The sequence below is a fragment of the Porites lutea genome, chromosome 3, assembly GCF_958299795.1.
Source record: "Porites lutea chromosome 3, jaPorLute2.1, whole genome shotgun sequence".
NCBI lineage: Eukaryota > Metazoa > Cnidaria > Anthozoa > Scleractinia > Poritidae > Porites > Porites lutea.
In genome coordinates this window covers 3,483,300-3,507,810 of record NC_133203.1, presented here as the reverse complement: position 1 = coordinate 3,507,810, position 24,511 = coordinate 3,483,300, and the positions used below count along the sequence as shown (strand labels likewise).

At 40.2% G+C, this 24,511-nt stretch overlaps 1 protein-coding gene across 2 annotated transcripts; it reads right to left on the bottom strand.

The window, feature by feature from the left end:
• Nucleotides 1–701: 701 nt before the first annotated feature.
• On the bottom strand, nt 702–23,252 carry LOC140930203 (discoidin domain-containing receptor 2-like). Of its 2 annotated transcripts, XM_073379866.1 has the most exons (10): nt 23,121–23,252; nt 22,945–22,982; nt 6,053–6,156; nt 5,241–5,410; nt 4,664–4,837; nt 4,110–4,257; nt 2,797–3,345; nt 2,014–2,127; nt 1,483–1,845; nt 702–1,088 (listed from the first exon to the last, which is right to left on the bottom strand). In XM_073379866.1, the coding sequence occupies exons 3-10, from the start codon at nt 6,147–6,149 to the stop codon at nt 973–975; spliced, it is 1,731 nt and encodes a 576-aa protein (XP_073235967.1). In that variant the 5' UTR covers nt 6,150–6,156; nt 22,945–22,982; nt 23,121–23,252; the 3' UTR covers nt 702–972. The 2 variants fall into 2 exon arrangements, with proteins under 2 accessions (XP_073235967.1, XP_073235968.1); XM_073379867.1 differs by lacking the exons at nt 22,945–22,982; nt 23,121–23,252 and adding an exon at nt 12,908–13,079.
• Nucleotides 23,253–24,511: the final 1,259 nt, after the last annotated feature.

The window sequence follows — 24,511 nt, the reverse complement described above, 5'->3', positions numbered from 1 at the left end:
GTAAACAGTTTTTGGAGTACATTTTTAATTAATCTGATCATTCACGTTATTTTGCATGGATTGGATAAGAATGTCTGAATAAGATTGTTTGTATGCTGTAGAGTAACACGCTGTGTATCTTGTTATGCTAACTGACTCATTTTAAAAGCTATGAAACCTAAAACCTGATTCAGAATACTTGACGAAGCTTAAAACCAGTGCAATACCACTGTTACTTATCATTCCGGGCCCAGTTGTTCGAAGGCTGATTAGCGCTAACCCAGCAGGGTTAATTTTTTATCCGCCGGGTTTCGTTTTCTTTTGTTTCAAAGCATCTTCTCGGATAAATTTCTCTACTATTTTTAGAGCATTCAATCATCAAATTGTGCACAAAAAGAATTAAACTGAATTTACCTTTTAAGCTTTCATGTTTAAATTCAAATTTGGGACTAACCCTGGGTTATCTTAGCCCAGCTTTCAACAACTCAGCCCAGGTCAATAACCCAAGAGTGGGCAGCCTATCAGAAGTTGGAACCAACAGGCCATTTTACAAAAATACGCGTTGAAATTGTTTGGAGGAAAACCAGACGTTTACGAGGGTGCTCCCTTTCGCCCAATGCAAGGGATTCCGGAAAACGGGAAATTTTTGCAAATAAAATCCGGAATACAGCTCGAAGAATCCGGCTCCCACAAACGTTTGGAATCCAGAATCCAAATTCCACTGACAAACAGTTCGGAATTCAATAGCTGGAATCTGGAATCCACTGCGTGGAATCCAGAATCCAAGACTGTCTTGGATTCCCTGATTGGCCGAAACAGCCGGTGCTTGTATCAAGCAGTCATACTTTGCGACAACGCGAAAAAACTCAACGGACAGAGTAACGTAGTTTAGAAATCATTAACACTACTTAAAGTGTGTCCCAGTTCTTAATGAGCCGGCAAGGCTCAAGGTATGGTAAGCATCGCAAGCAATTTTCTAAAGCTGGGGTATTCCTAATCATCACTGCTTTCACTGACTTTTCTCATTTCCTCGAGGACTGCTGCTTTCTCTTCCTCTATAGAGATTTCGGTGGACTCAGGCCGGAGATTTCTGCAAGCCATTTCATCGACTGAAAAGCGAAGATAGAGCGAAGAAGGTGTTTAGATGCTGAGTGAAAGAGCAACTTTGTTTGTCTGTAAATGTTAGCCTAAAATAACGCTTGAAGTGACCTTTAGCCTAGAATTTTCTAGTTATTCATTATATGATATCATCATTCTATGATACCATCATCCCAAGTAAAACCTCTTCCGCAGTGCTGTCACACGTTAAAACGCGAGGAGATTTGATCTTTTTATTGGTTTTTGACTATGGTCACAGCTGGGAGAGGAATAGCTAATTCTCAGAGATCGTTCCGCTACGCAACTTCACGTATCAAAGATAAATGGGCGTAGGAAAGAGAAATTTAAAAAACAGTTGCTGTTTCTAGAACAAAGAGAAAAATGTGGGATCACTTGGTTACTTACCTTTGAGGAAGTCTCTCATTTCCATGTTGCTAATGTTATTCAAGTTGCACTTTTCCGACATAGAACCCATCTCCTCTTCTTCATCTTCCTCTTCCTCATCTCCCTTCTCTAGCATCCTCAGCTTGTCGAAGCGCATTGCGGCGCCTGGATCGTTCCTATGGTTAAGTGAGTTTTTCTTGCTTGGGTTCACGATTCTGATTGGATTGCGGTCGAAGATTTCTTCGGCGCGCGTTCGCCGTTTTCGGCGGCGGCAGATTAACACAGCAAGGGCACATAACATCAATGCCCCCACCACCCCTGCGGCCAAACCCGCGATCAAGGCTCTGTTCCAGGGATCGTCTGAGGCGATGTCTTTACTGGATTCTGGGAAACAAACGACAACATAATGATTAGAGGTAACCATGTCATCTAGAAAATGGACTAGCTTTTTAGAAAAGATAGCTAGCAGCGTGACGTAGCCGCTTTAATAGCGTGATAGGTACCCCGTACATTCCAACTTAACAGCAACATAACTTAAGATTAGGGACTCACCATCCACTTTGATCTCATCCGTTGTGTTGACTAAAACCGTGACCACTTTGTTTGATGTAGTCAGAGGTGCAATGCTACTTTTCTCGAGAACGCCATCACCACGTGAGATCTCAACTGTGGATTTTAGAGGTAAAAACAACAAAATCCTTTGTCTGTTAAACTTGTTATCCTCCCAAGCCCAAACTGACAAACCAACAAATCACTTTAGCGAATAACCGACTAGCAGGTAACAATCGATCAGTGTTAAACTTGCGGGGCTGGTGGGGTAATACCTCACAGAAGTGACGGGGGTGATACCCCAAACTAAAACTCCCTAAGTCAGAAGATTGATCATCAAAAGCTCTACGCTATTGCTGACTCTATCTTACGAATTTACCCATCTCCTTCAACAGGATCCCATAGCCCCGGAGCGTTCATCTCGCAAAATGAAGGCCTGGGTCGAAGCTTATTACATGTTAGCTAATTATAGACTCGTCTACACAAATTTGAAAAGTAAGAACGCAAGGTTTTGGCGAGAGGATCAACCTTCTAGATTGGATTGGGCGGGTATTTGAAATTTTGCATGCATAGAAACCTAAATATAGAAACCTAGATATGACGCTGCGTCACTTAGTGATAGGTTTCCGCCTAGTCGGAGATACTCGAAACCAAAGAAAGCGTGTGCATAAGAAAGGAGTTGAACTCCCACAAAATTGGCTTGACACAGCAACAAGGCCGCCGTCTGACGGTTTTGGATCTGTCACGTCATATAAAAATCGCTCTTGGAAGGAAGAAAGAAATTACCTGACTCAAATTCCACCTCGCTGATAAGCACCCACCGGCCATAGTACTGAAAATCACACGTCACGTCCCTGCCAACATGTCCCTCGAGGTTGACCTCGATCCAAAACGCTCGGTTACACATTGACGTTCTCTTGGTGATGCTGGGCTCGTAAATAGTCTTCCAGGAAAAATATTCGCCGTCTTTGGAGAAGGAAAGTATCACTTTACTGAAAAGCATTTTCTCGTGCTGACCTGGTAGATTCAGGATGTGAAATCGCACGCTGGAAAAGCGACGAAGCGCGGAAAATTGGAACGTAATAGTAGGATTAGGAGTCAAGGAGTCCTTCCAACCGATCCATTTAATCCAGTCTGGATTTCCAGTATCGTTCCAGTCTGCCAAGTTACCTGTCACTCCGTCCGATAACTGGCCCAGTCCATTGTAAAGGACTCCTAGCTTCGTCCCGAAGGCGAGTCTATTGCCATCGTAACCTTTGTCCCGTAGGAACGACCAGCCGGGTTTGCCGGCCGCTCGGACATTTCCCTGGGATATCTTGTACGAAATCAAACCATCTGTGAACATAAACATGAACTACATGATTAACACCTAGCCCCACTTGTTCGAGAGGTGGATAACGCTATCCACCGGATAATAAATCACTATCCAGTAGATAGCGCAATTGGTTTCAATGGATATATTAGGGGCCTGATGACTTGCTTGGTTTAGTCTAATGATTTTCGTTTTCCGCTGCCGCCCCTACATTGCGGAACAGCCTTCTCGCACATATCCGTTATCACTGGGTGCTTTTCAGAGACATGTCATGACACATAAGATTAGCTTTTACATAGTTTTAAATATACTGTTTTTGATTGTCATTTTATTTATGTAATTTTTAATAGCATTTTACCTTTTATCGGGTTTATTTATCATTGATTCATTTTATAATATAGAAAATGCTCTTTTGATCATCTAGTCTTTATGTTAAAAGGCACTATAGCAAATTAATAAATTATTATTAGTTATTATTATTATGATTATGATGGAAGGGCTGCTTGGAATTGGTTCCGGCTCTACTTTGCTCCGGGACGTTTTTCTCCGGGTACTCCGGTTTCCCCTCTCCTTAAAAACCAACATTTTAAAACTCCAATTCGACCAGGAATGGTATACGAAGAACCACTATTTGGAGGTGCTACCCCAAAATCGTTGTTTATTTATTTATTTGTTATTTAAACATGTGAAAAGTAACGAGACAATGTTCCTACGTTTCGGCGACATCATGACGCCATTATCAAAGGAACAGAAATAAAAATGCGAGTTCAAGAGGAGTTATGCTCACCGTGTTTGGTCCAAGGACACCCGTGTACTTCCATCTTCAAACACAAATTTTCTCCGACTACATCAACAATCACCAGTCGAATATAGCGCGCAATGCGAGGTGTTAATAACTCCTGCTTGTGACTCTCAGAACTGTTGACTTTTATCAGCTGCAGGAAGAAAACACTTATTTTAATGTCGAGTGATTGTACGCCAGTCTGGTGGCTCACGATTAATTCTTTAACCAACACAAAGTCATTTGATGACCACTTGAGGCATTCACAGTTAGTTCTAACAGTGCAATCGCATGTAACCGAGAGACGAGAACTTCATTTACCACAGTTACGTTTCTGGGAACTGCCCACCTACCCCTCCCCTAAGCCAACATTAACACTTACTTCTCACTTAGGGCAAAATGTTGGCTTAGGGGAGGGGTAGGTGGGCAGGTTACTGTTAGGACTGGAATGTTGATATGAGCTTATACTCCAAACAGTATTAGTTAAATAATTATTTAGAAAAATAACACGATAAATGAAAGTGAAGCATAAAAACGTGAAAAAACGGCTGGTATCTCACCGTCACAGACACGTCATTTTTATGGTAACGCCTCCACGTCTTGTCGTCCTCACGCTTGTAGGACAGGAAGTACTGTGACGCGTACATAAAGCTGTAGTTTCCAGTTGATTGGCTCTTAATCAAGACTCCAGCTGTGGATAAGGCCGTAATACGCATGTTCTGACCTAAGTCAAGCTGTGGAAGTAAAAAAGGATGGCTCGGGGTCAAGTAGTGAATACAGTGCTTATTCCAGAGGTATCGCCGAGAAAACAAACGATTAGGATCGATTTCCGCTGCTCTCTAGGTCCTCCCTGAGAGGAGACGGCCGTCTGTTCGGAGGGGGGCGGGGTGGGTGGGGAGGAGCGCAGGCTCATTTCACGAACAGCGGCTGGTAATCGAGCCTAACGGAGAATAGAATTTTAACTGATTACCACAACTGATGTACCTGGGTCCGTTAGACCAAAGTTTTCCATTCAGCTTGGCCCCAATTTTTCCGGACATTTCGGTACTGGGCAACGGAATGGTGAAATGGGCGAGCAAATTTTGGACAGGCTAGATCAATACAAAACAAACGTAAGATGAATCGAAAGATTCTGACCTCTATAAACGGTCTTTTTTTCTTCTCTTTACTAAAGGGAGAACACCAGCCGACAGTTTCAACTGTGTTGCTCAGCCGAGCCAGGTGAGGACCGAACTTGATCGTGTCCAATGTCGACGACGCCGTCCATCTGTTATCAGGGACTGACGCAGCAAGGGGAGAGTCGCATGCTGGTGAAATAAAGTTCCTGTTAGCATGATTTATGACACATGAGCGTTGCTGATTAACTCCAATTATGTAGGTATGTTTATTTAACCCTTTAAGCCCTAAGAGTGATCAGCATCAAATTTCTCCTTGTAATATTAATGCTTTGCAAAACAGAGTGGTCATGAGAATTACAGACATGATCACACAAGATGAATTTGCTTGATATTTTATGAACTTCTCCCAACTACTGTAGGAAATGAAAAGAGCAAAAATTGAGAATTCAAATTTTGTTCTTAGGGTTTTAAGGGTTAACGGTTATAAGTCGTACGCCGGTTCGTGAAGCCGCTTGGACTCACAAGGTGAAATACACGTTGAGTACAGGCAAGAAATGAACTCGGGTAAGAGAGTTGGGCACATTGAGGGAAGGAAAGAGAAACTCGTGCAATGACAAATCAAGTGAGAAGCATCTAATTTTGGACAAAGCGCTTTCCAAATTCATACCAGCTACTTCCCCAGCCCCACCCCTCCAATTAGCACCCCTCCACACAGGGGCTGGATAGGGCCCTTGATACGTAAGGAGGTAATTGTTTTTACGTTCACTATGGTGCTGATTTCTTGTAATTTGTTTTCGCCTTAGTTACGTGTAACCAAACGAAATGGAATACCTGACTGATCGTCGTAGCCACTCGCCAGAATACTTGAAAAACTCATTAACAGCAAAACGAGCTTGACAAGCTCTCTACCTCTGCTCGCAACTGTCATCGCGTTCCTTAAAAAAAGACAGAAATGTACATCAGTCTCAAGTTAACTTGCGTCAAAATAAAAGAACGCCTTGGGAATAGACCTCTTTGGCCTGTATGTTTTGTTTTCCGTATGTAGTTCATGTGGTAATATTCAAGAAAGACAAAACCAGGGGACCCAGGATATTCGGGAAAGAAACGGACGTTTACCAATCCAAATTAAAAATTGTGCCTGACTTTTTCTGCTTCTTTAAAAATAAGACACACCTGTTGTGAAAAAGATATCCAACAGAGGTGAACTGGTCTTTATGTGCACGATAAATTGTACTATTTTTACCCCGTAAGTGTTAAAAAAAACTTGCTCAAGTTCTTGGAATTTAGGTGTTTCAAATTGCAGTGAGGCAGGTTTAAAAAAACTACATACCCACAGCGACAATTGAAAAAACAAAACTAAACTTAAAAACCTTTCTTTGCTTGAACGATAAAGTCTATGAAAGCTTATGAAGAAGGGAGCTGATTCTTCCCAATATTTAAAGTCCCGTCAGAAAGGGAACCAGAGAGATACCTAAGTTATAATGTACCTCTACGAAATAAAAACCACTTACTAGCAGACGACAAAGTCAGAACCTTTCGCTTCTTTTGCTTTGATAAAGTGAACTCATTAACAAACGTGGATACAATTTATAACGACAAAAACCACGAGCGACCTCGTGTCGTGATTTAATCTGTACTATTCGATTACAAGTGTGAAAAAAGTCGTTAGACTTGCATGATTACAGTACACCACAATCGCTTACCCGGGCTTTCCCGGGCGCTCTTGCCTTACGTAACTGATCTTAAACGAACCTCTTTTTAAATTCAGATGTCTGCCTGGCTGTGGAATCCGAAGAAAGCAGATTTTAAAATTCGAAATGCTACCTCTCTCTTTCTTTTGTTTTCTTTTTGTTTTTTTTTGTTTTTTTTTTTCATTTTCTATGGGTAATTGCTACACCATATGGGTGAAAATATTTTCACTTCATTGAAGTAACATTATATGTTACAATAAGCTTGAAAATGACATCGTTCGGTAGGTGATGTACTATGGAGAAAAAAAGTGAAGTTCAAAAGCACACTTGCCGAAAGCTGTTGTTTCCTGTGCAAAAAACCACACCCCGAAGTTACTGGCACTTGTTTCAAAAGTAATATGCACACATAAACTCACATTGGACATGGTTTCGTAGCTACGAACCAATATACGTCATAATACGACTTCACAAAACACGTACGTTCGTGGTAGACACGTTAGCGTTGTACAAAAATTCCTTTTTTGACATCTAGCTATGTGGTTATGTAACCTGAGGAAAAGCGGTGCGTGAAGTCATTTGCTTAAACTACATGCCGGGTAAACAAACATGTAATCATGAAAGTATATAATAAGCTGTAATGATTTGCTATAGTACCACAAAAATGTTACAGTTATGTAATCATAAGGCGTTTGCCGAGACCAAGGTTAATGGTCACTTTTTGTGCGTTAATAGTTGACGGTCATTGCATGCATTTTGCCTTAGGAACTGATGGGTTCATCAAAATATCTCGGTAATAATGGGAGACCTTTAGATTCATGGACGAGAACGACCACAAGGTCGAGATTTCACTTAGGGCTTTTTGGCGTCTACTCAAAAAAGAGACACCCCAGAGAGCTTCATTGTCATTTTTTTTAACAGAAACGTTAGCACAGTTATTTTTGTTGAAGGAGGTTAAGCCCTTTCCCAGAAGCAAAATGATAAAAGTTCTAATATTTGATAACTTGCTTCCGCCACCACGACATTCTCGCAAATACCGTAGCAGGATGACGACGCCTTTTTCGCCAAAATGACCTTGGCTCACGCGCGCTCGTTTGCATTGAGAAAAAGTCGTCTTCGTCACTTATCAAAGAGGCTAGTGCGCGAGAGGTAAATGATTTGCACATCAAAGTTATTACATAAAAAAAAACATCAAAGATGCGCGCTAAAGATACCTTTGCACAAGTCTACGCCATAGGTTCTTCTTTTTTTGACGAAAACCAATATTAATTCATGACATTGAAGACAAACAAACTTTTAAGGGGGAGGGCAATCTTGACCGGGCTTGGTTACTCAAGAGCGTATACTCAAAAACGCCAAATACTAATACGGATACTGAGGGGGCCGTAGAAAGTGTCCTTATTGACGGGGTGTCCGTATTAAGCGGGTCATGTTACTAAGTCCAAAAAACACCTAAAACTAAGGGTGGATTCATTTCATATTCGCGCATAGCTGTCGCATTTGCCCACCGAAATTTTTCATTGTTTTTAGGCTTAAAAACAATGAAAAATTCCAGCGGGCAGATCCGACGGCTATGCGCGTATGTTGCAAATGAATTCTCCTTAAAACTCTAACGAAATAAAAGAGGACATATCCATCGTCAAATTAAACATCTCTAATTTTCACAAAGCTGCAATTCGGCGGACTACATCCACGAAGGGCTCAAAAATCGCTCATCTCAAAATCACTTAATAAAAACCGTACGTTCTCTGCATAACTCCTTTGATGGCAAACTAGTTTGAAATTGACGTCTCAAAATCATCCTATCCGGTGTACTGTAGCGCTAGGAACATCGACAAACTGTCAACTGAAGATCTTTTTCCTTCAGAAAGGAAAGGTCTATTACAGCACAGAGTACATAATGAAGTGTCCGCATTAGCGAGGTTGACCTTCTTTGAGAATCTGTTGGTTGAACAAGAAACAAGTGTCCGTTGTCTATATTAACGGGTGTGCTTTGTTAGGAATCTTGCGATTGCTGCCAACCCATGGTTTTCCCGATAATTTCAACTACTCTGGAATCTTAGAACATTAGAACATGGCGTCTTTTTGGACCGGAAGCCTTTCAAAGAATGTCAAGACTGGCGATGAGTGGTCTACAAGAGTGGTAGCAACAACGTTTTTGAACAAATTATAATTCCATGATATTTTTTGTCTTGAACAGGGAAGTGAAATGATCGATCTTTGTCTTAAACCTCTACCCCCAAACTTCCCTTTGGTGCCCCCGCCCCGCGAAGTAAAGTGCTGCCATTAGAAGCCATTAGAGCCATTTTTGCATAGTAAAATGTCTCCAATGTTGATTTGTGAATCAGTTGAAAGAGCGCTGCTTACAAAATGTCAGATTGTCTCAGTATTAAGTTTCTCTCTGACGACGTGGTGGCGTTTATGTCTAGCCAGAAAAAGGGCGGGACAAATGGAAAATTTCACTGCATTATTGTCGGTTTCAGTTTTTTAGTTTCGGATTATAAATCACTATACATTGGCGCCGACGTTTGTTTTCACAAAGATGATCTTTGCAAATAATCTGCATTGTTATTTAAGAAATGACTGTCTTGTTCCAGCCAATTACAAGTGAACAACAAGTATCTGTCAACTGAGAGGTTTTGCTTGAATGGGTATTACGTCAGAGGATTTCTTCACCAAACCATTTAAAGTAAGTTTGAAAAATGAAAAAAGAGAGAGATTTTACAATGTAGCACCTTGTTTTGGAAGTCTACAGTGATGAACAGTTGAACGTATTAACTACGCAACTACGCAACTTCACAATGCGCCAAAAACAGAGTTCTCAGGGCGCCTTTTTTTTTTCGGTCAGAAAAGGTTCAACAGTTGACCACAATTGGATTACCTTCTAATTACAACTAAAATGAGTAAAACGATGAAAACAGTCATCCTTTTATGATTAATATCCTTAGTTAGCTTGACTTTTTTTACACGGAAAGGGCGTTTAAGAGCGCGGAGAGACATTAGGCATCGAAGAAAGCTAAAAGCTTTCCCGCGCAAAATATAAGAAAAACAACAAGCTCACTAGTTGGCTAGAAAACGACACGTGTTCACTTTTAAAAGGTAGTAGCCCTTCCTTACAACAAAACCCCTGAAAGCTAAAATATACCACGGTAGTCTAAAAGTAGATTACTTACAGTCCGTCTTTTCTCTTAAAATCCGTCTAGTTCTTATCTCAGCCACCGCGATTGCAAACCACGACGTTAAGTTACAATAAGGGATTTGGACGAGGCCGCGAACCGCTCGCGTGCTTGGGTTTCGCGTGCAGTAACTTTGCAAAGAAAAATAAAGAGACTGTTCCCGGTCTAGTCTAAAAGACGCTCGGTAAGGCTTTAACTACCATACATTTTTCATTTCGGTAAGTTATGCAGGATTCTACCTGAATAGACTGTTTACAGTCCCCTACTTTTCCGTAAGATCGTCGAGATCGAGCCCTGTGCGTTGCGGGAAGCCATCTTGGATGAGCGTCAAAACTACTTAGGGGGTGGGAGGCGGAACCGCTCGCCCTCAACGATCTTACGAAAAAATAGGAGACTGTGAACAGTCTACTGCCTGAAAAGTAGTACTTCAAAACAAAGTTAATAAACAAAGATAAAGGTTAAAGATAAACTAACTTCCTTTCATCATCGAGGCACATTCGGCGTATTGACAAGCTCCTAAATTCTGCATAGAAAACCATGTCCCGATAAACGTTTCAGAGTTCACACTTTTCCAGGTAAGTTCATACAAGTTTGGCACTGTCTAGGTTACAAATAATGCAAATTGCTTTAGCCTGTGTTTGTTTATTTACACTCATTTGTAAATCCTTTTGAAAATAAATATTTCCTATGCCATTAGCTTAGTAGCACTAATATGATTACTTCTTAAGACCTTGGCGTGAAATGATCAATCTAGAGATTAAGGATTCTTGAGATTCCGCTGACTAAAAAATGCATATAGAAAGAGGAATCATTTAAAACGATTGTTTTAAAAAGAAAAAGAGGGCCGTTGTTTCAATATAATTTAAAAATAAAGCGTGAGTTATCATACACAATTCTTCGTTACGAATGTAAACTACGGGAGAGATATCGACCGGTGACGACCTGTTTTGTCGTAATTTAATACTTAAAGGACCTGACCCCCATACTTATTTATAGACTAAGAAGGAAGTCTCTGGCTCTATACAACATAATTACGCAACAGAGGGCCGGCATAGTCGTAGTATACATGTAGACTTCTGAATATATGCTATTCTTACTTGTAATCAAAAGCTTACTGAGGGGTGTCGTTCACCACACCTATTTGTCGATAGATCCCCTTAAAGAAACTGCCAACACCAGATACTCTGTGCAGTTTTGTGTTATCTCCCGAAAGGGCGCGTGCACCTACACGTGTTTTATAAAAGGTAAAGTTTTGAAGTCGTTTGCTATGAGGCCGGGGGAAAGGGAAGGTATTCTTTAACCTGAGATGTTTGGTTCGTGTGCTGCCTCTTAGTCCTCTTGCTTTTCCGTCGAATTCTAATCCCGCCCGGCTAATGCGTTTCCAAAAGAAAATGAGACACTTTTTCATGTCTACTTCAGGCCAAAAATACGCCACGATTGGACCTGCTCTTAGACTTGCCACAAGTCGACCGCGGAAAAGCGCGCCGAAGGCGCGTCGAACGCTCGCGAAGCGAGCGAGAGGGAGCGACGAAGTCGCGAGACGACTGTTTCCCTTAACCGGCAAAAACTGGAAACGGACTTTGAGACACTCTAACCTGCTCCCAGAAAAATCCCTTTCCTTTTTTCCAGTTGATCCATACTTCTAACAGTTTTAAGGAAGCAATAAATTACAGGTTATTCTGAAAGGGCTACCTCTCCCTGAACATGACGTGCTGAATAATATTTTTGATCACCTCTACTAGTGCTTCGTCTTATACGTTTACACTTCTCAGTTTTTCGTTCAGACATGTAGAAAACCCATAGACAGCTTCACTAGTCTTCCTGTACTCTGCTCGTGGTAACAATTTTTTTGATCGGGATTTGGGTGGGCTCATCTTTACATCTCTCCACTTATCCTCAGCAGTTTTTGTGCCAAAACAAAAACACTCAATTATACCCACTTTGCTCAAAATTTTCAAATCCGCTCATTACAAATTTTCAAATCCGTAATCTCTAATATATATTCTTGGTGGCTAGAGCAAACCTTTCCTTAAGTTAACAAAGAGTTGATTTCAATTCTCTTGAAGGCATGCATTAATACTCATCTCGTTTCCCCATGCCCCACCTGAAAATCTGTTCTCGTAACATTGAGTTGTGTATTCTATGGCAGCTTTTTGTCACTTAAAACTCAGCCTTGACTACATGTCATATAAACAACACTGGAAGGTTTCCAACTGCGCTTAACCACTGAACGAAACTAATTCGAAGATTTCCGGTCAAAAGGAGAACAAGTTCCTGTTTTATAAAGCCACAACCAACATCCTTATTCTTCAAATTTCCTGTTTTACAGATCCTTTGAATGAATTACAAAACCTCCTTTCCATTTTACCACCGGTCGCACCAAACCAGATTAAGCCTTTGAAATGAAGGCATAGCCTTACAAATTTTCAATCCGGTACAGTAAGTACGATAAATCGCAGATTCATATTTTCTTCGAAATGCTTTTGTTATGGACGTGAGAAACTTGAAAAATGAAAATGTACTCACTCGGTTAACCGTAAATAAATTTCGAAGAAAATATCCAAAGAAATAATGGCAAACGGGGTACAGGGGTACAGATCTTATCAAGAAAGAAGTGAAGATGATCCTTGAGCTTAACACGCAGAATTTGGCAAGAAATGGATACCAGTTGTCGATGCGTTATGAATAAGACAATGCAGAGTTTTCCTCCGTCAAAAATAACTGGCAACAGTGGAATGATCCACTACATGCAACATCTAACTATTGTATTATGTATTAAGCCTAAACGGGACCCTTAAGAATAACATGAATATTCTACCAACCTTCTGAGGTTTCGTCCTAGGCCGTTAAGTAACTCTCTTTTGGTGATTATGTGACTAAACTAAGAGGACGTAATTTTTTCCAAACTACAGCTCTAAGATAAGAGACATGAATCGCACGGAACAACAAACTGAAGCGTTTTCACAACTTGCGCTCTTAGGCGCCAAGCTATGCCGGTGTTATTTGAGAACAATAACAATATTCTTTCCGGAGCTTGCGCATCAAGGTGCAACTCAAGAACTCTTGAACGTGCCCGTACTGACTTAAATGGCACGGAAGCCCAGGGGGTACTCCCTATAATGCCCTGGAAGGGGAGGTTCCGCCCGTAGGGGAACATTTATCAGGCTTCAGGTATATGAAAGGGTAGGGGTTTCACGAGTATAAGTACATGAAAGGGAAAGGAAATCTGACCGGCCCATGTTATGACTGTAACAAAAAAGACAAGAAAACCTTCGGGTTTATTGATTTATATAATATATTGGAAAGACGGTGCATTTACAGCAGTGAAAAGGGTAGCCTGCGAGCAACCCCTCGCTCGCGCGTTCTCGCGAGGCTTGCTTCGCTTGCCCAAAAAGAAGAGCTTGCTCGCAGGCTATGAAAAGGGGTGCAGCGTTCTAAACTAGTATGTGAAAGGGGTATCATTTGTTAATGAGAGCTTTACAAAACAGGGACCCTTTCTGTAAAAAATGGAACAGAAATGGTACCAGGGGGCGGAGCCTCCCTGTATAAAATTTTGTTGAGTACCCCCTTCCCTCGGTCGCGGGGGCGTTCAACTGTTCAAAGTCTTTCAAACCGTCCGATTTTTCGAACGCTCGGTTTGTTGAAATTCTCGATAATTCGTAGCAAATTTAACTTCCCTTCACCAGTCAAACACCAGGGTCAAACACTATACTTTTACCCCTGATTTTTCGAACCTCCCGATAATTCAAACCAATTAATTTGCTTTCCCCAGGGTGGTTCGAAAAATCGGGACTTCACCGTAAATTGCTATAGCTGGATAATGTCTATCACCCACGCCAAAGTGCATCGTGACAATTTATAGGAGCAGTTCTCAGATGAGTGGCAGGGGAAGAGGGGACGGGTACAACCGAAACATCGTCCCTGTAGCCTGGTAGAAAACGACTAAAATGCCTCATAAACCTGGTGGTTCAGGACAACCACCGTTATTTTAGGCTTAATTTCCGCCGCTTTCTCGAGCTCTCCCCGAGAAGAGCCTCTTGTCTTGTCGGTGGAGAAGCACTATCAAGGCCGGAAAGTTACCTGGGGGTCAAATCACCAAAATACCCAGCCCACTTGTTAATTCACATTAAAAAAAAGTATAGAAAGATCCTGTCCAACTGGACGTCTCAGAATACCGTAGGCTAACGGAGGAGGTGCCCGATGTTTCAGATAAAGAATGTTAACGTTGTAGTCATTACCACTTTGCCACATAAATTCCTTTTAGTCAACCTGTCAGTCTGACCTGCGATCCCCGCGATCAGGCGCTTATTTTTTCGGGGAAAGCTCAAAAGTTTGCGGACAGAACGAAAGCGAAGAAGGGACGCGTGATCGCCGGTTAGTCCAACGAAAAATCAAAATGAAGCAAAATGGGTCCGTTATTTCACCGGTGACGAAGAAGAGAAACGCATGAAAATGTTGACCAGACTTTTTTAAGGGGGCTGTCTAGTTAAAAGCATTACCGTATTTTTCCTTCAAATATCTAACCAAGATTTCATTCAATCAAAAAATGACTCAATCATTAAGTTTGGAGTCCCTAATTCAATAATTTTTTGAGAATTTTTGGATGATTTTTCGAATGTTTTTTAATGTATAAAAATTAGGCGAGATGTTTAAGATTTTGGGAAAATTGGAAAATATATTTGATTTGGGGTCACTGATAAATTAAAATTGAAGTGAATAATTGGTAGACAAATGCCAGATAGTCCACCACAACAAGGTGCCTCTGATCCCATTAGCAGACTAACTGGTTTATGTGCATACCTTTTCTACCCTAATTTTATTTTCCTATCCTAGAGTAAACTGCTTGAAAACCATACCCTTCACAGCGGCACATACCTATATAGCCCATATATGTCAATACCCCCCCGATTTTTTTCTTTCAACGTCAAGATCATTTCCCCAAAAAACAACAGTAATGCCCCTGAATAGTTTCCCTTAATTCTGCTAACACTGCGCATATTCTGTTCTCAAGAAAATTTCGCCACAACTTTCGGTTTGGCTGTTCAAAATGTTACCAAAATAGATGAAATTTTCCTTTTTCTCAAAGCCAGTAATTAATCGTGTTAATTAATCGCCATTTTCACGAGTTGTCACGGGAATTCTTCTTATGAAACATGAAGATACCGCTACTATCACGGGCGCCAAACGACGGTTTCCTCCTAAATGAAGTGAAAACACTTTTTAGGCTACCATAGCACTTTCAGATCTTTAGAAATGTTTCTATGTGGCGCTAAAAAAAATTATCTGTTCGGTCATCCTACGATAACTAAGTCTCCGAAATTACAAGGGCTTCAGTACTATCTTGTCGAAAAATTTAAACGCAATTTAAGGTTTTTCGAAAATGAGAATTTCCTGATTCCTCATTGCATCGCATTTTCGGTTCCTAAAATAGCTTAACCGAGTGTGTGAAATGGGAAAAAATCATGACTTCGGAAAATCGTAGAGAATTTATTAGATAAGCTGCGAAAATTCTACATGAATGGAACGGTCATCTAGAAATTTTTAGCCTTCCCGACAAAAAAGAAAAATTCTAGGCAATATTTGCTTCTCCGAACATATAAGTCACGGCAAATAGTCATCGGGTGCCCCTAATATATCCTCTCAAGAGAGAAGTCTGAAGTCGTACCGTTCATAACTATAGCTAACCATGGTACTTATAATTATTCTTTGGTCTCTGATCCTCTTTATAATGAAAATAAGAACCATAAGAATTTTTCATAGTTTACGTGTATTGTTGTTAAAAATAACAACAAAAAATAAGCAGTGTCGCTCAAAGTTGTTTGGATGATCTCTAGGCTGGATTGAAAAACCAATTAATTAAATTTTCCGTTAAAATTGTTAATCCAAACTTATCGCCCACAGCTTGAAAGCCTTCTTCAAATACTTTCAGATCATGAGAACAGCCTTTTGTTGATTTTGCAAATTTTGCGGACAATTTCCATTCATAAATGGCCAAATCTGTTGTCTGGGAATTGCTTTTGCTAGCTGCGGGGAAGCAAGCTAAATTTAAACCTTAGATGCTAAAAGAGGAATTCTCAAGGATCCCAAGGGATTTTCAGCTACGTGAGACATCATTCTGTTTGATTATCATGCAATTAGTGTAACGAATTCCGTTGATACTTTCCTAGTTGGTTTGCTCACCTACTAAGAAGATTGATTTACTGCACACTTTGCTGGTCGGGTTGACGCTTTATCACGTTTATATGAGCTTGTATAATTCATCAAATATTCGTCAAAGGTGTGACCGATAAATCAATAGGTATTATTTGAGTCACATGTACACCTCCTTAACCCTTTAAGCCCCAGTATCTACTTACAAACTCTCCAAACTGATCTCCATACATTTCCCTTAAGAAGCAGTTGAGAGAATTTGATAATACTGTCAAAGCACTTTTTCTTTAGTGATAATTTGATTAACTCTCATAACCATTTCTCTTGGCAACATGGATATTTTTAGGAGAAAATTGATGTTGGTCGCTATTGGGACTTAAAGCGTTAAAGGGGTTCATGCCAAGGATGGCTTTTGCCATGGCTGTACGCTTGTTCATTTTGTAAAAAAGCGCCTATGCCCTATGGAACTTATCATTAACGAATACATTAGTTGTAAACAACAAAATCACCGCTTCTTGTCCGACAAATATCAGCTTCCCAAGCATTGTATTAAATGTTACAAAGAACAAAAGTGAACTTTGAAAAACTGTTAGGCTAACAAGTTTTCAAATACCCTTACTGTTTCAATCCGTTTTTATCAGTTTTCCAGTCCATCTGTGCCTTCTTTTGTATTCGCTTGTTGTCAAATTCTTTTAACGTTTTGAATGTTCATTCTTAGTTTCACTCAATTTGGTAAAATTCTTGACACAACTGCCTTAAACACAAAAATGTTTCCATTTCAGATTATACGACGTTTCTGACTTTGTTTCTGTTGTTTCTTTGGGAGCGTCGCGTATATTTCCTTCATTTTGAAATGTTACCATCCCTCCTGCGTTAATTTCCTTTACTTGAAAGTCGTTTCCACTAAATTCGTGTTAATTTCCAATACCTTAATTTCATGGAACGTTAATTTCCTATAATAAGGTATATCACACCCACACCAAGCCTTAGCCATACCCACTGTAATTTATATGAGACTGAGATCTCCCCCCGGGCTGTGATCCCCAAACTCAGCTGCTGTAGCTTGCGAGCGTGATTAATCTTAAGCTAAGAAGGGCATCTATCTCTCAATCACTTGGATTAAGTCCAAATGTTTCAAGTTAAGTTTTCAGCGACAAAACATTGATACGATGTGATGTTCGCCTCGTGGTCACACACGTGTTTGTGTCAAAAACCTGCACAACAGTTCAACGTTCACGTCTGTTCCTGAGAGCTCTATGTTAAAGCTCTTGTAAGCCTAACTCGGTGACATTTGAAAACCACTCCTATTGTCTCCTCACAAAACAAACTGACCACAATTTTTTGAATTAAAACAGTTTTGTTTCACCACTGTTCCTAGATTAACACGATACACAATTTACCTTCTCATCGGCTCAGTTTACTGCTACTGCTGCATCGTAAAGCGAGGAATAACCGAGTATTGAAACGCGTTCTTTAAATTTACGGTGTTGCTCTAGGTGCTTACTACATACAGTTTTTAACGTAAAAAGCACAGAACCCAGATTTTCAAGTATTAGCTGAAATGATAAGGAAGGTCTAATGACGCCTGAGCGACTTTATGCTTTTAAGTACATTGTGTTTTGAAGAACATCTCTTTCCTGTTTATTTGGCAGCGCCTACTCCATCGTGATTGTTTACTGTTCTGATAGCATTGATTACTTCACAATTGGCTCGCGCTTCAGGTTGCTTGATAAGCGCAATATTTGTTAAGTATAAAGACTACTGAGAGAGGAATTGATCACAGTCACGAAAGATCTCTGTGAGCGGAATCTCTGTCCTCCTGATATTTTTTATATATTCACATTCCCCTGTTAATAACAAAAGCATTGTCACCAGTCATAACCAGATATTCGGTTTTGGTAGTGTTTAACTAAGAGCAGGAGAAAGCGAACAAGCCGACAATGTGCTCAGTATCTAACTGAAGGATAACTGCCATTATGTAAGGAAGCAAATACACATTTTCCACTAAATCCTCTCTTAAATAGCAACATAACACACTTTTGAGAGAGCCGAAAGGCCTCTAGTCCAAAACAAACTTAGTAAATGGAGAAATTTTGCCCACGTTGGTGACTTAAATAGCATTGTACGGAAGTGAGGTTTTACCGCTATATTCACAGGTCGACCTTTTTGGCAAAGGCGCCATTCTTTGTTCAATAATGCGCGTGCTAAAGCGTGCGTTTTACGCTTTTTTTTTTTTAATGGTGTCTTCTTGCTTCGAATAATCGCATTAACTCTTCCAGATACAATCAGAGCACTTAAAATGGTCAAAGGCGGGGAAGAAAAGCAGCGGGAAAGCTGCGGCAGAATTCGGAGATCGGCGGCACTCCCATAATTCCATGGAGTACCCCTATCCCCCGGGGCTAAAAAGGTAGCATCGGCAAAACTGCAATATACGTAAGGCTTTTCATTGCGGTTCTGTCTTCTGAATTAAACTATCGGTGCACTGGGTAGTGATTAGTCAAGACACAGAGATTGTATGGCATCACTAAACATATTTGATAACGTATAAGAATTAATACAACTCACCAATCAGTTCTAGCTGACGCAGCAAGACTTCAAGACCTCTTGTGAGAAAATGTTAATTAATACCACGTTTTGTGTAAAACTTAGTAGAGGCCACTTAAATTGGCAGTCTTTTGAGTAAACGTCCTTTATGGGAAAGCAATTAAGCTAGGGGGTATATTTGATTACCCTCGTCCAGGGAACCAAAAATGCTTAAACTTAATGTTTGCCTTGGGGAAGATAGGTAAATCAATTACAAGTTCAAGCGAACAACAATTTAGCCTGCATATCAGACACTTTATGAGCCAAGCGAGGCGAACGCGGCATTTTGCGTGAAGCGCGAAACGAGTGCGAGGCGCGAGGGGAGGAATTTTAGGAAGCATAACTTGGAGTAGGTTTAACTAAACACGGAGAAACCGATCATACCAAGCGTGGTAAAATTGTCATCTATATCAACCCCAAATTCTTTCTGCTGACATCGTTTTGGGCTCGCGTCATGCAGTTCAAAAAGATTTCTTGAAAGATCATGAAACAGTGACACAAACATTAACGAGGCCAATCACATGCGAAGTTGGAAGTTGTCCAGGAGGAGGGTTCGATTACCTCAAAAAACTTAACTTCTTGATGGACAAGTGTGGACACGATATGACTTAAAAATCGGGTAGCGATGTAATTTACAAAATCAATCTTGTTCAGTTTACAAAACAAATATGGAAACACTTAACAGGTGCTCATGTTGGAAGATTATTACCTATATAAAAAAAGGTAAACCACAAGCATTTAAAGAATTGTTAACCTTTGCAATTTTCCTTTTTTTGTAATATTATAAATCAAAAAGTCAAATAACCCTCAAGATCTTGTGGACAGTTGATCGATTACACAGATAAAAATGGAGCTATTTCCAAGGGCGGGGTTCATGTACATCTCCCAAAAAGTTCCCGATCTTCGTTGCTCAAAGTCCGTTTCCGTGTCGCCACTCGCACTCTCGCCTTGGATTTGTCGCAAGTCTACAGTTATGCTTAATTTTTCATGCAGCATTGGCCGGGCTGGAGGGAACTGAGGCAAAGGAGGGGTAGGTACTCTTGAAGGAGCAGCTGGGATGGTTTTTACGATGCTCCGTCCTCAACATTGACTATCCGTTTCGATATTTAATCCTTCAATAGATCAAATTTTATTGGCTTAATCGCGGAAATCAAACCCGAGTTAGATTGTTCATAGAAGTTAAGTTGAAAGAGCCATTTCGGTTTTAAACGCAAGAAATATTTGCGGATAAAAGAAATGCCATCAAACAACAAAAACCTGTTCTCAAAATTTGAACCTAATCTTTTTTCACTTTTTTAGCGGCCTTTTTCGGTTTTGGCTAAAGTAAGGACTTGTTGGATGACCGAATAGAATTTACTTTAAGATAAAAAGAGTGAAAATTTATGATGAGTTTCTGTTCCAGTCTCCGAGATAGTCGAGTCCGCTGAATTGTGAAGGCGCAAACTCAGCTTTTCGCGTGCCGTTTTCTTTCGCTCCTTCCCCTCTATCTGAGAGCCTGGAACAGGCTACCTTGACCTTTAAAAACACTACATATGTTGACATGTTTCTATTCAGTAAATTTATCCGGAAACTGATCTCAAGGGGTAAACCTATAAATTACACTAACCGTGGGTTAAGCCACGCGTACAGTTTGGTCCGCGGTTAAAAAAAACTATGCTTTGTCAGGATGACGCAAGCAAGGTGTAATAATTGATAAGTACGTGACCTTGGCATTAAAGATGTGCAATATATGTAAGGGATGTTCGCAAAAAAAATACGAACGGAACGTATATATGGGGCTCATTCACGGCATTTTTGTTCATTTTTATCGCTTACTCTCTAACGTTAGAGAGAAAATAAAAAGTCTAAATGACAAAACAGCAAGTTTCAGAACAAGGAAATATGTATCCCTCGGTCAAGCATTCACCCCTTTCATTACTAGGGTGAACAATGGAGTCTTGCTAAAATTGTAATGTTATTCCGGCAGTTAGCGACACAGGCGGCTCAATCTGAGTACTACCCCTGAGATGAACCACTGACCTTCTAATTGGAATACACTAGAGTTCTCCTATTGAGATTTTTTCATCCGAGCCCTGTATGTCACTAATTGAATAACATCCTTCTAATGGACGGGGTTTAGACTGCAAAACAGTCGGGTTTTTTTTTTCTCAAAATCGGTTTAGCGTAGCGTGAGAATAGCGTGAGGGTCTCGCACGCGCGAAGAGCACGAGTCTCGCTCCAGACCTTTTGTTCGACTGTTCGCGCGTACTTGAACACGCAAGAATGCAGTGTAGACGTGGTTCGATCTTTTACTGAATTGAGTCTGTGGAGAAGATGTTATGATGTGACCATTAATTCAGATGAAACCTACTTCCACATGGTACTATTCATGTTTTACTGCATTTTATAAAATGAATTGTATAAACTTTGCTTATGTTGACTTTGCCCACTCTTTTGTTTTGGGGCGGGGGGGGGGATGAACGGGATCTTGTTAACATTAGAAATAAACTTTAAATTTTTAAAAAACTGCCTTCAACCGAGCCTTCCCTGGTATTTGGCATGTTGGCTAATATTCTTCACAAGCGTACCCCAATTTTACAAGGGGCGGAAAAAATTTTACTAACTGTGCGTTGTAGTAGAACATCGAAGGAGGGAAAGGTACAGGATGACGAGAATATACTCCTTTGAGACTTCCTTAAATATAGCGCGCAATTGCCGAGTGAGTCACGTGACCTAGACGATATTTTTCAGCCGTCCAGTTAAATTCGTTTATGCTGCAACTACATGGCCAGGGGGCACTTGCATGAGTCTTGGGTGCTCTTTTGTGGCATGAAGCTCAAGAAAGAGAAAAATATGGCTATACTCTGTGTTTTAACAATGATAACTTTAGGTCAATATTATGTGGACTTCCTACCGACGCAAGCACAAGCATAAGCAAATTTTTTATACTTAAGATGTGCATAGCCTGTCTGACTAAAGCTAACATTTTAGTCAATTAGAAGGAGCATAATATACCTTGCTTTGACAACCACAAAATTAAATTAAACGTCTTCGGTAGAAGCATTCGCGTTGAAGTAAACTGCTGACTGTCAGACGTCCAAAGAGGACGGATCTGATTTGTTTCCAGTTTTATAAAAACAAAGGAAAAGGAAATAGACAAGACATGTTTAACTTAAAGAGCTCTCCGCAAATTGAAACAACAGCTTTCAAACAGGAAAGTCCTCTCCGGCTGTTACCATTCATAGATTATTAGTACTCTTCAGTTCTAGCGGCATCTTGGCGCGCTTAAATAATGTGCTACGTTTTCTTAATTATCTTAGTAAAGGAAGACGGCTTTCTTTTGCGGCTCAGGCTCTTAGCTAATCTAACTATATCCCGTCACAGGAAAGCTAATTGATTGCTCACATTGAAAAGGACATAAGCTGCTCAAACCATTTCAGCGAAATTTATACCCAAATTGTTGCACTGTTATCTTGCAAAGTGTACACAGTTAATTTTTGCATGAGTTTTTCCAACAAAGTCTAAAATTAGACAAATAAAACAGGAGTTTTCAACCGCTTGCAAAAAAAATTGAAGGCGCACAAACCAGCACGTGCCATAAACGTGCCCGGGAACTAGAATTCCTTTTCATCTTTTTACCGCATCCTATGTGTAGCCCAGTAATCATCATATTGAGAAAAAAAGGGCTGCTATTGGCGATATTGCAACTACCTTCAATAAATTGGTTAAGAATTGATTGTCTATAATCAGTGAAGAATCTTTGGCTACATAACAAACGAATTTGCAGACGTGCCCAAATTGATGTCTATCAGTCGGAAAAATTAAGTAACAGTTGTGCAACATATGTTTCTCTGTATTTTCTCGGAAATGGACCCAAACCTTTTTAAAGCAATTTTCTCCAGCACTAAGCTTATTTCTCTTAAAACAGTTCTATCCATCTTTCAAAAAGAGGACCCTTAACCATCCCAAAACATGAACTCAGAATCCCAAACATTGAAAAAAGAAACAGCAGATTAACTGAGGTCAATTAAAACGTGGGCATAAATACACTAGAGATACCACTCAGTGAAACTAAACAATCGTTTATCGGTTTAGGTTTGGTAAAGGATAAAGGGTATGTAATTGTGACATTTTAATGTAAATTTACCTGGTTTCTTGAACAAAGACTTTTCCAAACAAGTGAACCTGTAAGGACAAAAAAGGAAACTATTTACAAGACATCAAGACACGATGTAGAACGATGATGCAGTGAACGATGTAGATTATGTCAAATAGTTAGCATATATATAGCTATATAAAAACACATTTCCTTTAATTACTTACAACAAACGTCTGTCTGCAATTTCCAACTGCCTCTGCCAATTATTGTCAACAAAACTATTTGAAAATTTGAACATGAACGGAAAAATGGACTCAATTGCAACGTGTTCCGTCCGATACTAAAAGGGAAATTGAGCGCCACTTCAGTGTTTACATATAAAAACTTGTATACGTGCCGCGCCGCGCGTGATTATGAGAGCAAACGGGGAAATCCGGCCTGGGTCAGGCTTCTTAACCCCAAACCTTTCATTACCACATCACTTGGAGAGAAGTTTTTCATCGGAAACAAAACACATTCACGCCCCGGGAGATTGCACGTACTGGAAGTACTAAAAACAGTTTGGTCAGCTGGGTGTGCCGGTAACACACTGGCATAAAGGTTCCCGGGGGTACTCCCTATAATTGCCCATAAGGGGAGGCTCCGTCCTAAAGGGGTACCTATTTCAGGCTTCAGGTATATGTAAGTGTCGGGATTTTACTTGTTGAAGTATATGAAAGGGTAGGGAAATCTGTCATTTCGATCGGTAAAAAAAACCAAAAGGGCTAACAGATGTTTTTTTTTTGGTTGTGAAATAGTCGTGAAAAACATTCTAGTTTTGTGATTTATTCATATTTTAAAGACAGTTCATTTACAGCAATTAAAAGGGATGCAGCGTTCTATAAAGGGTTCGTGAAAGGAGTACCATTTGTCAGAAGAAGGTATATGAATGCCCGCGATAGGGGTACCTTTTCGGTCAAAAATGGAGTACATCGGCGGAGCCTCTTCGTATAAAACTTTGTTGAGTACCTCCGGGTAAAGGTCAAACAAAATACCGCGGCTATCATTGAATTTTTTTTCAATAATATATAATCATTAATCTCCGGGATGCGTTGTGGATTGTAAAAAAATGAATACAAACATCAGTTGTACCAAAACCAAGCACAGGTAGAGGGATTTGAAAACGTCAAAGAACTTGTTTAAGCTTGCCTAGATCTAATCAGTGATTAAAAATAGGCATGGAAAAAGACAATTTTAAAATGGAGGTCCATGCACGTGGCTATGCAGTGATTCGCAGTGTTAAGGAACAGAGAACTCGCCAGTAGGTGTCGGAACTTCATCAAAGAACAGAGGGGCAAATGTCCGAACACCAAATTTTGTTTCTTTATTTTCCCGTTTTCTATACCTATGATTTTACTCTTTGTTCTCTTCCATTGTTTTTAGGTTAAAAGTATGAGGAGTATTTTATGGGCGTGTTTTCCTTTGTGTTTTAGCCAATGATATGGTTAGTTACGAACATTGATTCGTGAACCGCTTCATGATTTCATCAGTATCTTTTGAATCAGCGGGAATTAAGAGGGATGTATTAAAAAAAGATATCAGATCGTGCAGCAGAAAAAATCTATTTTTTAAATAC

Bases quoted from the DNA above. Each gene is read 5' to 3' on its own strand.
- LOC140930203 (XM_073379866.1), bottom strand. From the start codon at position 6,149: ATGACAGTTGCGAGCAGAGGTAGAGAGCTTGTCAAGCTCGTTTTGCTG. The intron at 2,128-2,796 runs GTAATTTCTTTC...TAAAATCCACAG, and splicing joins CGAGGTGGAATTTGAGTCAG to TTGAGATCTCACGTGGTGAT. The intron at 1,846-2,013 runs GTGAGTCCCTAA...TTTGTTTCCCAG, and splicing joins GGATGAGATCAAAGTGGATG to AATCCAGTAAAGACATCGCC.